Source organism: Perca fluviatilis, chromosome 6 (assembly GCF_010015445.1).
Source record: "Perca fluviatilis chromosome 6, GENO_Pfluv_1.0, whole genome shotgun sequence".
In the NCBI taxonomy this organism is placed as follows: domain Eukaryota; kingdom Metazoa; phylum Chordata; class Actinopteri; order Perciformes; family Percidae; genus Perca; species Perca fluviatilis.
Genome location: NC_053117.1, coordinates 31,370,853 through 31,383,802, shown reverse-complemented (window position 1 = coordinate 31,383,802; position 12,950 = coordinate 31,370,853). Strand labels below are relative to the sequence as shown.

General features: G+C 37.4%; 1 protein-coding gene across 1 annotated transcript; it reads left to right on the top strand.

The window, feature by feature from the left end:
• Positions 1-1,862: 1,862 nt before the first annotated feature.
• LOC120561231 (interleukin-1 beta-like) lies at positions 1,863-4,701 on the top strand. Its single transcript, XM_039804260.1, has 5 exons — positions 1,863-1,933; positions 2,369-2,613; positions 2,957-3,121; positions 3,683-3,819; positions 4,043-4,701. Exons 2-5 carry the CDS (start codon positions 2,394-2,396, stop codon positions 4,256-4,258), a joined length of 738 nt encoding a protein of 245 aa, XP_039660194.1. The 5' UTR covers positions 1,863-1,933; positions 2,369-2,393; the 3' UTR covers positions 4,259-4,701.
• Positions 4,702-12,950: the final 8,249 nt, after the last annotated feature.

The window sequence follows — 12,950 nt, the reverse complement described above, 5'->3', positions numbered from 1 at the left end:
ATGACAGCTAACAGCTTAAACAGTGGCTCTAAGGCAGCGTTCCAGACACAAGTTTTAGCCCGTAAGTTACGACTTCAAGTCACGACTCACAACTTGGTAGCGTTCCAGGCAAAGTCACCACAAAGCCTTCTAGCTAGTGTTAGCGGCTACCTAACGTTGACGTTAGCTTGAGCTAGCTGATACTAGTGATTTCTAGTTGGCGACATATTTTGGGCTTCATTTAATAAACATAACCTGTATTAGTACACAATCGTGTATTTATTTCTATTTCTCACTGTTAATCACCGGTGTCTGTACAGCATCAACAGGGGTCGCCATTGTTGTTTATGTGTGTGTGACATCAAAAACTGTAACTGGGAGTACAACGATGTGGTACGAGTTCACAATAATACAAATATTACATTACTGTAGCACTTCCCCTACAGTGTGAATTCAGTCAGGTTAAATCCAGACTTTATGACACAGCTTCTTCCTGCATCACAGCTCACAAGTGAAGAAATATCAGATTCAGCCGCTGTTATGCAAGTCTAAACAACGAGCAAGTTTACTATAGCTTCTGGAATTTCTTTCACATCTAAAAAACCTCAAAACCCCAAAGAGTCTGCTCAGAGACGTGAAAACATTAGGTAATAGCAGATAAGAAAATTTTGCATTTCATATGATGAACAATTACATATTTACAGAAGGATATGTGTATTTTGTGGTATTTCTCAGGGATAAAACCACTTTTACCTAGTTGTGACTATGCGTTTTCAATCATTTTCAACAAGATAATATTATTGGTATTTTTAGACCCTTCACAGTTTAAATGTCTAATGCAGAGTCAGTAGATTGGTGGAAAACGCTTCCCTGATGTTGTTTAAACAATCGTCAGCTTGTAACGCTCTACAGCCACATATTAAAAATTATATTATAAAAAATAAAAATAAAAATATTTCATATGACTTTAAATCGTATTTGGCCACACAGTAGTTTAAAAAAATCTGAATCAGCTTTAAGTATGTGTACATAAAAAAGCTATTTCACTGTTGTCACTCTCAATGTATACACACTAATAGACATTCAGCTAAAACAAAGACAGCAAGCTTAACAAAGATAAACATATGACTGCAATGGTGCTGAGCGCAAACTGTGCTGGAATAAAATATAGAATGATAAGTATAACAGGTTGCTTATGAGGTAGGCCTAGGTGGATGAGACAGTGTAAACAATAAAACGGCCCATTATAAAATTTGCTGATGACGCAGTGATCGTCAGGCCTTAGCTGTAGTGGGGAAGGAACAGGGGCGTGATGCTGCAGTCAGTGACTTTGTGTCATGATATCATCGTCATTTCCTCACCTTCACCTTAGTGTGATGAATCTGTTATACAGTTCAGAACTCCACGATCACACAAGAAACCTAAAACCATCTTCAAACCTAAATACAATTATTGACTGAAAACTGTGTTTGAAATAAAAAGAAAGAATTTGTTTGTGGGAAAACCCAACAACGTCTTTGTTTTCTTAGACAAATTACTGAAACTAATCTATCGTCTATTGTCTTTCATGAAAATAGTCTCACATGAAATATTTTATGTGTTTTGGGCATTCCAACATGAAAATATTCATTCATAAACACATATATTATAGTCACTGCAAATCTGATCTCTGATGCCTGAACAGTAATGTGCAACACTGTGTGTGTGTGTGTGTGTGCGTGTGTGTGTGTGTGTGTGTGTGTGTATACGTGTGTGTGCCGGCAGTGTGTAAGTACAGCATTTCATCACTGTGGATAACTGTGGACTATCCCACTTCCTGTTGACAGTGATGAGCGTATACTATAAAAGCCCTGCAGGTTAGCACAGGCAGGCAGAGCAACACAGAGAACAGGACAACTGCTGGGATCTTAACCAAGCAAGCTAAAAACAACTTCTAATCTACTGATCTTAACAGGTAAAAAATTTTCTAAGTCTGAATCTTCAGCACATTTGAAACAGGATCTTTGCTTTGCTTACTTTGATAGTACACATTCAGTGTGGTTTTGTTACTGTTACTCTGCTGCCTTGTGTCAGTATAAACTGCTAGAAGGTTCATTATGGTGCTGTCAGATGTAAATCTTTGCACTGCATCTACAATATGTCAGCCTTATGTGTTTTGTTTTTAACTCCATCTCATTCATTTTGACAGTATAAGGGCTTTATAGTCAAGTGTTGATACAGTAGTGAGTCATAAATCACTGCAGCAGCAAATAGATATGTACTGTAGCATTTACAAAAGAGAGTAAAAGAGTGAATGATCATATTTAAGATATATATAATGAAAAATAAATCCAGCTGTATGTTCCTAAATGTTTTGTGATTTAGTGACACTGGAACTCTCTTTCTGCAGATTTTTTTTTTTAATTCAGAAAACGATGGAATCCAAAATGACATGCAACGTGAGCAACATGTGGAGCCCCAAGTTACCCAAGGGACTGGACTTTGAGATTTCCCATCATCCACTGACCATGAAGCACGTGGTCAACCTCATCGTCGCCATGGAGAGGTTTAAGGGCAGCAGATCAACTTCGGCGCTGAGCACCGAATTCACAGATGCAAACCTGATCAACTTCATGCTAGAGAACTTAGTGGAAGGTAATCACACATGCATACTTTATTTCAACACTATCACATAAAAAGCACTTGCTGTACTGTTAGTTTTGTTTCGCCTTTTACTATAAAGTAGCACATCATACACTGAGTTTACTGTAACTGATCTGTGCAACTGTTGGTTTAAAAGGCCCTTTATATATGTTGAGTTGTTGCTGAACAGCAGTAAAGGACTCAGGGAGGTGCTCAGATTTTTGGACTTATAGGGTATTCAAGAACGACTTGTGTGAGACAAAGTCTGAGGCTTTTGTTGCAATTCCTGCTGCTTCCTTATGATGAAGATAAAAATCACAACAAAATTAATGAGGTGTGCCTCTTTTTCCCTCAGAGAAAATGGTGTGCGTGTGTGAGTCAACTCCACAACAACAGATCATCAGGCAAAATGAGTACACGTACAGCGTGACTGACAGCGAGAAGAGGAGCTTAGTTCTGGTCCGAAACAGCATGGAGCTCAACGCAGTGACGCTGCAAGGAGGTGCTGACACCACAAAAGGTAATTCAGCGTGAGAGTTAGATGAGATGGTTAGAAAATCGTTCTCTGGGTCATGGTAGATAATTAAATGTAAGGGTAAAAGGTTTGTTTTAGTTCATCTCACAACTGTTGACTTAATATTTCAACTGAAGCTGTTTAAAGGTGATATTTTTATAGTATTTCCTCCACTACCAAATTATTTGAACATGAGAACTACTGGTTTAATTTTTGACAAAGTGCTACAGATATATTTTAAAAACATATTGTATGCTTTTTTTTAATTGTAAAATCTGAAATCGTAAAGCAACTAGTAACTATAGCTGTCAAACAAAGGCAGTGGAGTATAAAGTACAATGTTTCGTGGAATAGAAGTATAAAGTAGCATCATCCCTGCACTGGTGTAACTGATGATATAGAATACTAATGTAACCTCAAATGTATATGACAACTTTAGCCTGTCTGATGGCATTCCTTCCTCTTGTACAAATTCACATGTGCCTTTATTAAAATGCACAGAACATAGCATGTGTCTGATCATCAGCTTTCATTGAAATGAACCTGTATACTCTGATCTCTCCTCAGTTCACCTCAGCATGGCGACCTACTTGCACCCTGCATCCAGTGTTACGGGCATAACTGTGGCTCTGGGCATTAAAGAATCACCAAATCTTTACCTGTCTTGCCGCAAGGATGGTGCCGAGCCAACCTTGCATCTTGAGGTAAAACTCGTGACTCATTACACAGATCTAATACTAGCACAGGGTAATAGTGCAACAGAAGTGACCAAGTAGATGCGTTAGATCTGCCTGGTCATTTAAATCATCTGTCATCATCTGAAAGAGACACTGCACATTTATAGATGAATTTACTCATGTTATGAGCTTGTCATTTTGTCCAGTGTGATGGTCAAACCTTCTGACCTCTAATCTTCTCACTCCTCAGGTTGTGGAGGCAGACCGTCTGTCGAGGATCAGCTCGGACAGCGACATGGTGCGATTTCTCTTCTACAGACAGACCACCGGGGTGAACATCAGCACCCTCATGTCTGTTGCCTTCCCCAACTGGTACATCAGCACAGCAGCGCAAAACAACAAGCCAGTGGAAATGTGCTTGGAGTCCGCCAATCGCCACCGAATGTTCAACATCCGTGAGATTTAACACCTGCCAAACAAACCCAACATGGAAGGTGCATCTGGAGATCAAGTTAGACCTTCATAAGAAGAAAATTTGGATATTGAACCAAATGTAAAATATACTGGACTTCTGCTAATTTGAATCAAAAACGCAACAAATAATTTATTGTTTTTACAAAAGCACAAATTGTCCGCTACTAAGACTTCTGCAGGTATTACAGAGCATCTATTGACTGTATGTACCGTGTACAGAAAGTGAAATGCTTAGTGTATTGACATAAGTCAAGGTTCACCAGAAGGTGGCATTATTGACCGCTAAATGACATGAGACACTGTTAATGCTTTTATCTATTAATGTATTTATATATTTATACACCATTTTTACGTGTTTATTTATTTGTAAATCTGCTTAATAACAACTATTTAAATTATGCACATTCAAATATTTAATAAATCTTTATAATAACTTATTTGGATTTGTGTTTTGTATGTTCACTCAGGGTTTGGTAAATGACAGAACTCAAACTCAAAAGGGATAAGGGACACAAAAGACATTAGCTCTAACCCAATTGGAGGCAGATTTTGAGCAGTAGTACTGTAGTACTCCCCTTCAGGAACCAGAAACCAACCAGGACTCCTACGTTTGAGTATCTGGGTGGGTTTGAGCTGCCCAGGTTTCTGCGTTTTAGTCCAGGAGGTTATTTGATTAAAGGCAACAATCTTAAGAAATATGCAATATATCAGCCTACTGTATGTATATTATTATAATTAGGAAATATGTATACAATAAGTACAATTTCAAGGTACTTATACTTTAATTTTATGCAACTTTATACTTCTACTCCACAACATTGCAGAGGCAATTATTGTCGTTCTGAGCCCAATTCATGCATTTGGCAGAATTATATTTTACATACAACATTTCTGATCATCAAACCAGCTGATACATTTGTAATAATAAAATAAAATAATTTACAATAATCTAACAATCTAAAAGTGGCCATTCTGGAAGAGTACTTTTAAGTATATTTTACTGATCACTGCACTTTTTAATAATTATTTTGAGTATTTCTATACAGAGGGATTCACTAAATGACCTAAATAGTTACATTTTATAAATTTCCCCTGATAAATCTAATATATTTTAGGACTTACCAGTGGTGTTTCTGTGTGCCAATCTGATGGCCATGTTCTGCTCTAAGATGAATCATGCACAAGCTGAAAGAGCTGATGGGATAACAGTTCACTGGAATTGTACCTTGTACAATTTCATGTAATAAAAATGTATTGATTGGTGGAAAGTAACAATACATTTGGCCTACTTAATTCTGTATTTAAGTAGCAGTAAATAGTTGTAACATTTTTGACATTTATGACTGTATCTTGGAGCTCTTTTAATCCAGCGTGTTCAAAATGTGATACAAACTTGTCTGCTATAAAATGGTGTAGCTGTTATCTCTGCAAACTAATAAGAAAATGCATGGTTTACTTTCAAACAGTAGGAGGAAAATGTTACAATTTACCCCATAGTCCGGGTAAATTGTATTATAACCTGGAGTGAAATGTAACATCATGAAATTAGGATTATAACAAAAACTTAATATTAAAACTTTCATTCAACATTTAAATGACTTTTTAATATATTTGTGTGTGTATAGGTTGAGACACACCTCGGTCCATCTTTCTTTTCCAAGACTGAAATTTTAAGAAAAGAACATAAATAGGCCTACAACCAACATTTTGCTTGGAGTAGGTTGTAACATTTTGTAACCCAGACTCTTGATGTAACTAACAGGGGCGGGCTAGAAGGAGGGGGCACAGCCTGCCTGTTCTGCCAATTTAGTATATTTCTGTATAGAAAATGTGTATTGTATTATAATAATTATTCTTATTGATTATGCAAGATTCATACTTTTAGTTTCGGTACTTTGTGTATATTTTATGCTAATACTTTTATAACTTAAGTAACGTTTTGAATGCAGGATAGCATACTGTACTTTAAAATATCTGAGCCAATATACACTCACCTTAAAGATTATTAGGAACACCTGTAAGATTTCTCGTTAATGCGATTATCTAATCAACCAATCACATGGCAGCTGCTTCAGTGCATTTAGGGGTGTGGTCCAGGTCTAGACAATCTCCTGAACTCCAAACTGAATGTCAGAATGGGAACGAAAGGTGATCTAAGCTACTTTGTACGTGGCATGGTTGTTGGTGCCAGACGGGCTGGTCTGAGTATTTCACAATCTGCTCAGTTACTGGGATTTTCACGCACAACCATTTCTAGAGTTTACAAAGAATGGTCTGAAAAAGTAAAAACATCCAGTATGCTGCAGTCCTGGGGGGCGAAAATTCCTTGTTGATGCTAGAGGTCAGAGGAGAATGGGCCGACTGATTCCAGCTGATAGAAGATCAACTTTGACATAAATAACCACTCGTTACAACTGAGGTATTATATGCAGCAAAGCATTTGTGAAGCCACAACACGCACAACCTTGAGGCGGATGGGCTACACCAGCAGAAGACCCCACCGGGTACCACTCATCTCCACTAAAAATAGGAAAATGAGGCTACAATTTGCACGAGCTCACCAAAATTGGACAGTTGAAGACTGTATAAATGTTGTCTGGTCGGATGAGTCTCGATTTCTGTTGAGACATCGGTGGGGGAAATTGATTGGAATTATTAATTATTTTTATTCAGGAATTCAACAGACTGTCATGTCTGCTCTTTAACATCAACAACATCCAATCCAATCACTCCTTCTCGTGACTGCCTGCACTTAACATGAATTTCAAAGCGCCGCACCAAAATTATTTATTATTTTTTTCAGAAACTCAACTGTCTTGTCTTGTAATGCCAAAAATACATATAAAAAAGCATTAAAATCATGAACTCAAGTGGTGACGGGAGCTGCAGCTGCTGGACGACTCAATTAAAAACCACCATGGACAGTTTTTAATGTTCTTATTATATACTCCAATATGTCGCAGGTACTCCATCAGTTTCTTCCCTTTGCTCCAACTATCCAAATTCAATAAAGTGCGTACAGTAAAAGCAGTTTCTCCAGTTGCACCCAGTTCTCTGAACAATTTCTTCCTCTGCCAGAGTACTTCCTGCACTGCACTAATACATGCTTCACTGTTTCCTTGTCTCCACATTCACACTTTCCATCAGGATGTTTACCAATCAGAGCCAGCCCACTCTTCAGCCCACAGTGCCCAAGCCTCAATCTGGATAAAACTACTGCATCTCTTCTCATCTATAATCACATATTTCTTTATCTACCATTCTTTGTACTGAATAATACGTTCTCCCCTTCTTTTCACAATCCCATGAATTTTGCCACATTTCTTTTACTGACCTATTAATTATTTCAGTGTAGTCTGGTGACCCATACTGCACATTAATTTGAACTCTTTCCTCCTGCACTGCTTTCTTTGCCACCTCATCTGCCTCCTCATTACCTTCCACACCCATGTGCGCCGGAACCCACATAAACCCCGCCTCATACCCTGCTTTATGAAGTCTATACAACACCTGCATAATCTCCGAGCACCCCTTCTTCTACACGGGTTGTACTCATAGACAATTGTACTCGGTTGTACTTGTTTACATTCTCTGCTCCAATCAGCGCAGAGTTTTGGGGCATGCGTGCTACTTTTTCGAAATTTCAAATCGCCCAATCAGAGAAGAGGAGGCGTTCCCCCCGGCAATTTCAAACCCGGATGGGATGCGCGAGACGAGCTCAGTTGTTATTGACCTAACGTTACTTTAACGTGTCGTAATCCACCACAAATCCAACGAGCCATTTTAATAACTAATCTGGACAAAGTCGAGAGAAGAAATTGAAGTCTGATAGATATGGAAGAAGCAGAGACCGTATCGATACTTTTTTTTTTTTTTTTTTTTTTTTTTTTTTTTTTTTTTTTTTTTTTTTTTTTTTTTTTTTTTTTTTTTTTTTTTTTTTAAAAAATAAAATTTTTTTTTTTAATTTTTTTTTTTAGGTCTAGAAATTTTTTTTTTTTTTTTTTTTTTTTTTTTTTTTTTTTTTATTTTTTTTTTTTTTTTTTTTTTTTTTTTTTTTTTTTTTTTTTTTTTATTTTTTTTTTTTTTTTTTTTTTTTTTTTTTTTTTTAAAAAATTTTTTTTTTTTTTTGTGTTTTTATTAGGTTGTTAAAGGGGGAGGTGTTGTTAGCCAATGGTATATTGAAAAGGTCTGTGTATATATATGTATGTATATGTATATATATGTATTTATGTATGTATATATATGTATGTATGTATGTATGTATGTATATATGTATGTATATATATATGTATATATATATATATGTATATGTGTGTATATATATATGTATATGTGTGTATATATATGTATATATGTATATGTGTATATATATATATATATGTATATGTGTATATATATATGTATATGTGTATATATATATATATGTATATGTGTATATATATATATATATATGTATATATATATATATATATATATGTATATATATATATATATATATATATATATATATATATATATATGTATATATATATATATATATATATATATATATATATATATATATATATGGGAGGGAGATTTCGATGTAATCCATAATAGACATGTCATAGTAGGAAAAGCACAGGTGTATTCAAAACCATTAATGATGGATGCATTCCACTTAGGAGAGGCCCTGGTATTGTGCATGCTGACTCACTGAAATAGCTTACTGGGACACTTGATGGAATTGAGCCATCGTTAAGGTTATCAATTTCAGCTGTGCTTTTCCTACTATGACAAGTATAAATATCTGCTGTGAAAAAGGTCCATAGGCTAACGATATCAATAGTGTCTTTTTCTGATAAGTAGCTAGGCCTATGGTTGTATAATTCAGGCTAACGTTAACTGTATTGCATCAAAATGTGTGTAATCAATCCTTTGGTAAATATTTTTATTTATATATATATATATATATATATATATAAAAACAAAATAATATAGAGTACGTAGCTATATATGTAAACTTTAAATATATTGAATGAAAGTCCGAATATATTGAATGAAAGTTGAAATGGAATCTGACGTCCTTGTCTGCCGCCATCTTGTGTTTTCGTTGTGATTCATCCTTACCAAAGTGTGACACTAAGAGACATATATTAACAATCAGAAACGCAAGTATCAAACGTGAAACGCAAGTAGCTTTGTGGGCGGATCTCAGGCGCTGTCGCTATTATACCAGCGGGATAAATGACTCTTGCACCCAACGCAAATCTAAAATGGGTGAAGTAGCTAGGTGTGGTTTGGGCGTAACGTGAAAATAACCTATCAGAGCATCATCGCACATTCCCTTTAAGAGCAGGCGCGCTTGTTCCATGGCGGATTGCTATTATGACGGCGGATTTGCCTGGCTCACGCCAGCGGGAGCTGTCCGGGATGCGTCAAAGTAATAAATGCCCGTCTTGACCGGGTGGCGATGTTGCTGTGGCATCTCGGGCGCATCTCCACAGTCTAGAGAGGATTGCTGCAGCCATGGAGCGTGGGCCTCTAAACGCACCACCTGCTCCTGTTGTGCCCCTTCCTCCTCCCCCCACTCCATCTCCGTCCACCCGCTCCACCAGGAGCGCATCGCCACTCCCTGACCAGATCCCACCGGAGTGTCCAATCCCACCGTAGTTCAACATTACGTCTCCTTAAGTCCTCTAATATTTCTTCATTTATGTCATCAACGCATCCATGATTCATGGAAATGTGTAAAACACAACAAACCACAAAGAATGCGGTGACTTTTTGAGGACTGTACTGTAAAATGCCTCCTGACCTATCCAAACACCTGAAGCGCATTTTCAGTAATATTTTTCCTTGTAATTATGTATGGTTTGCAAAAATGGGAACTGCTGCATCTGTGTAGATGAGAGAAGCAAAGTGTATGCGCGTTGTACACACGCTACATTTTGGCCAAGCATGCGCCCCTAAAATAGCATCTGAATAATGGGCCACTGACTTTACAGTGTTTCCTTCAGGATTTCTTTTAGCAGTGGGGGCAGGTCCGAACACCCCCAGGCTAAGCATTCTGTAGCAAATAATAATAAACCCACTATTAATTACATTATCTGACTTAAAGCAGTGTCACTACTTCAGCATATAAATAATGCACCTCAAATACAAACGTGGGCAAGGGCGTTCAGCAATCGCTATTATATCGAATCAACAGCCACGTGCAATTTAGCTAGCAGGTGAAGAACACAAACAATGAAAATCACCAGTTAACTTAATTTAAATTTGCAAGACCAGGCTTAAATGAACTGACAACATAATTTATTATACCACTTACAGTTCTCAAGGACGTACACACACAATCTCAACTGGCTAGTTATCCTCGTGTGTCCGCGCTATTCTCCGACATGCACTCTTAACAATGCAGCCCTATTTCTGATACCATGGGGGGCAGAAATGTTGCCGTGGGGGCCGCCACGGTCAAAGCAACATAGAGGAAACACTACTTTAGACTAGTGCCACTGGCCCTCATTTATGAAACATGCGTACGACCTAAAACAGGCGTAGGACGGGCGTACGGCGATTCCTACGCAAAGCTCGGCATTTATCAATTTGAACGTGAGCGTAGGCTGCGAAAAAAATCTCACGTCTGGTCTGAACTCGTGTATGCACGTTTTGGAGTCAGTGTGGACTTGCGGTGCAGCATATAATCAGTTTAACAGGAGAAGGAGAAGTCATCAGTTGATCACTTATCAGCAATGGCAGATCTGGCTCTTTTAGAAGACCTCTATGCTCCGGTCTGCAACATTGTTTTAGCCTGTGGGGTTCTGCACAACATCGCACAGGAAGACACGGTGCCATAAATGTAGTGATGGAGCCAGATGACCCGATGCCCAGAGAGAAGTGTCCACCCCAACTGGGGGCTATAAAAATGAGACCGGATATTATTCCTCGCTTTTAAAAGGTAGCCTATAGTGTTATGTTTGGCAATGATACTCAATATAGGAAACATGACGATGCACAACATTTTGATTTATTCTTCAGGTTTTTGTTTCTCTTTCAAGTGAATGATTTTACTTTCTCCCAATGAAAAAGTTTATTAATTTTTTCATGGTGGAAGACCGAATGAAAGGAACCTCTCTGGTCAGGCAGGTCCCTTTCATCGGGCTAACGTCAACACGCCTTTCATTCAATATATTCAGACTTTCATTCAATATATTCAGACTTTCATTCAATATATTCAGACTTTCCTTCAATATATTCAGACTTTCATTCAATATATTCAGACTTTCATTCAATATATTCAAACTTTTATTCAATATATTCAGACTTTCATTCAATATATTCAGACTTTCATTCAATATATTCAGACTTTTATTCAATATATTCAAGGTTCATTCAATATATTCAGACTTGCATTCAATATATTCAAACTTTACATATATAATAATTTCCTAAACAGCATGCCATAATATTTCTATATATACGGCAGGAGGGGTAATATTAACAGGACTGCAGTAACGTTAAAGACTATTAGTTTATTTAGAAATAATCATGTTTTTGTTACTGAAAATTGTCTGTTGATCAACTAATCAATTAATTAACTAATCATTTAAGCTCTAGTATGCAGTCCCTTTTCCAAATTTAGATTTTCTGCATGGGTACACATGTATCACCAACCTGCAGCCAGATGGCAGCAAGTGTTTGTGTAATCATCTACTCAGTTATTCAGTAACTTCAGAAGTCCCCTACATCAACTAGATATCTTATTCTGGATGGTTGGTGAAAGTTAAGTGTCAGTTAAGGTGACTCAACGGGTGCTGTTACATTTGGATAAACATCATTTCCTCTATTATGTTCATCACAATTTAGCAGATTAGAAGCTTCTGACCTCATTTGCTGCATCCAATAAGTTGAACTGAACTGTAGTCAAATATTGGCTGTAATTAACATACATGTTGAAATGAATGTTTGTTTCGTTAAGTGATGTGATGCGTTTTTTAGGCTACAACATTTTTTGTCACATACAGCAAACATCTCCTCACTATCCGCTAGCTGCCTGTCCCCTGAACACACTGTAAAAAAACGCAGTCTCTGTTGACAGCTCTGGCTCCACAAACGGCAACAAAAGCAAACTGCGCCAACCTGCACAACGAACCATAACAAACAGTGTTCCAGCCAATAAACGACAAGAAGGAGTTGGTTGAGTCATGAATGCACATTGTGGAAGTAGCCTACGTGCTAACGCTGCTGGCTCAACCAGCTCCTTCTTGTCGGTTATTGGCTGCTTTGTTATGGTTCGTGGGGCAGGTTGGCGCAGTTTGTTTTTGTTGCCGTTTGTGGAGCCTGAGCTGTCTTCAGAGACCGCGTTTTTTTACAGTGTGTTCAGGGGACCGGCAGCTAGCGGATAGTGAGGAGATGTTTGCTGTATGTGATGAAAAATGCTGTAGCCTAAATTATGCGTCACATCACTTGGAGCACCTTTAACCTAAAGAGAGGTTCTAAATCTTTTGGTGCAGTAGAGTTCTGCATCTACACTGTAGATGTATGCTCTGCAGACACATTGTAAAGTGATACATCAGTGGCTGGATATAAAGCCTAAATTATTTTTTGTTCAAAGACTAAGTAGGAGTCTTTATTATGGAATTTACAATTACATAATGGAAAGTTACCAGTGTTGAATTCCTGTGTAATTTTTCTGTTGCAGAGTT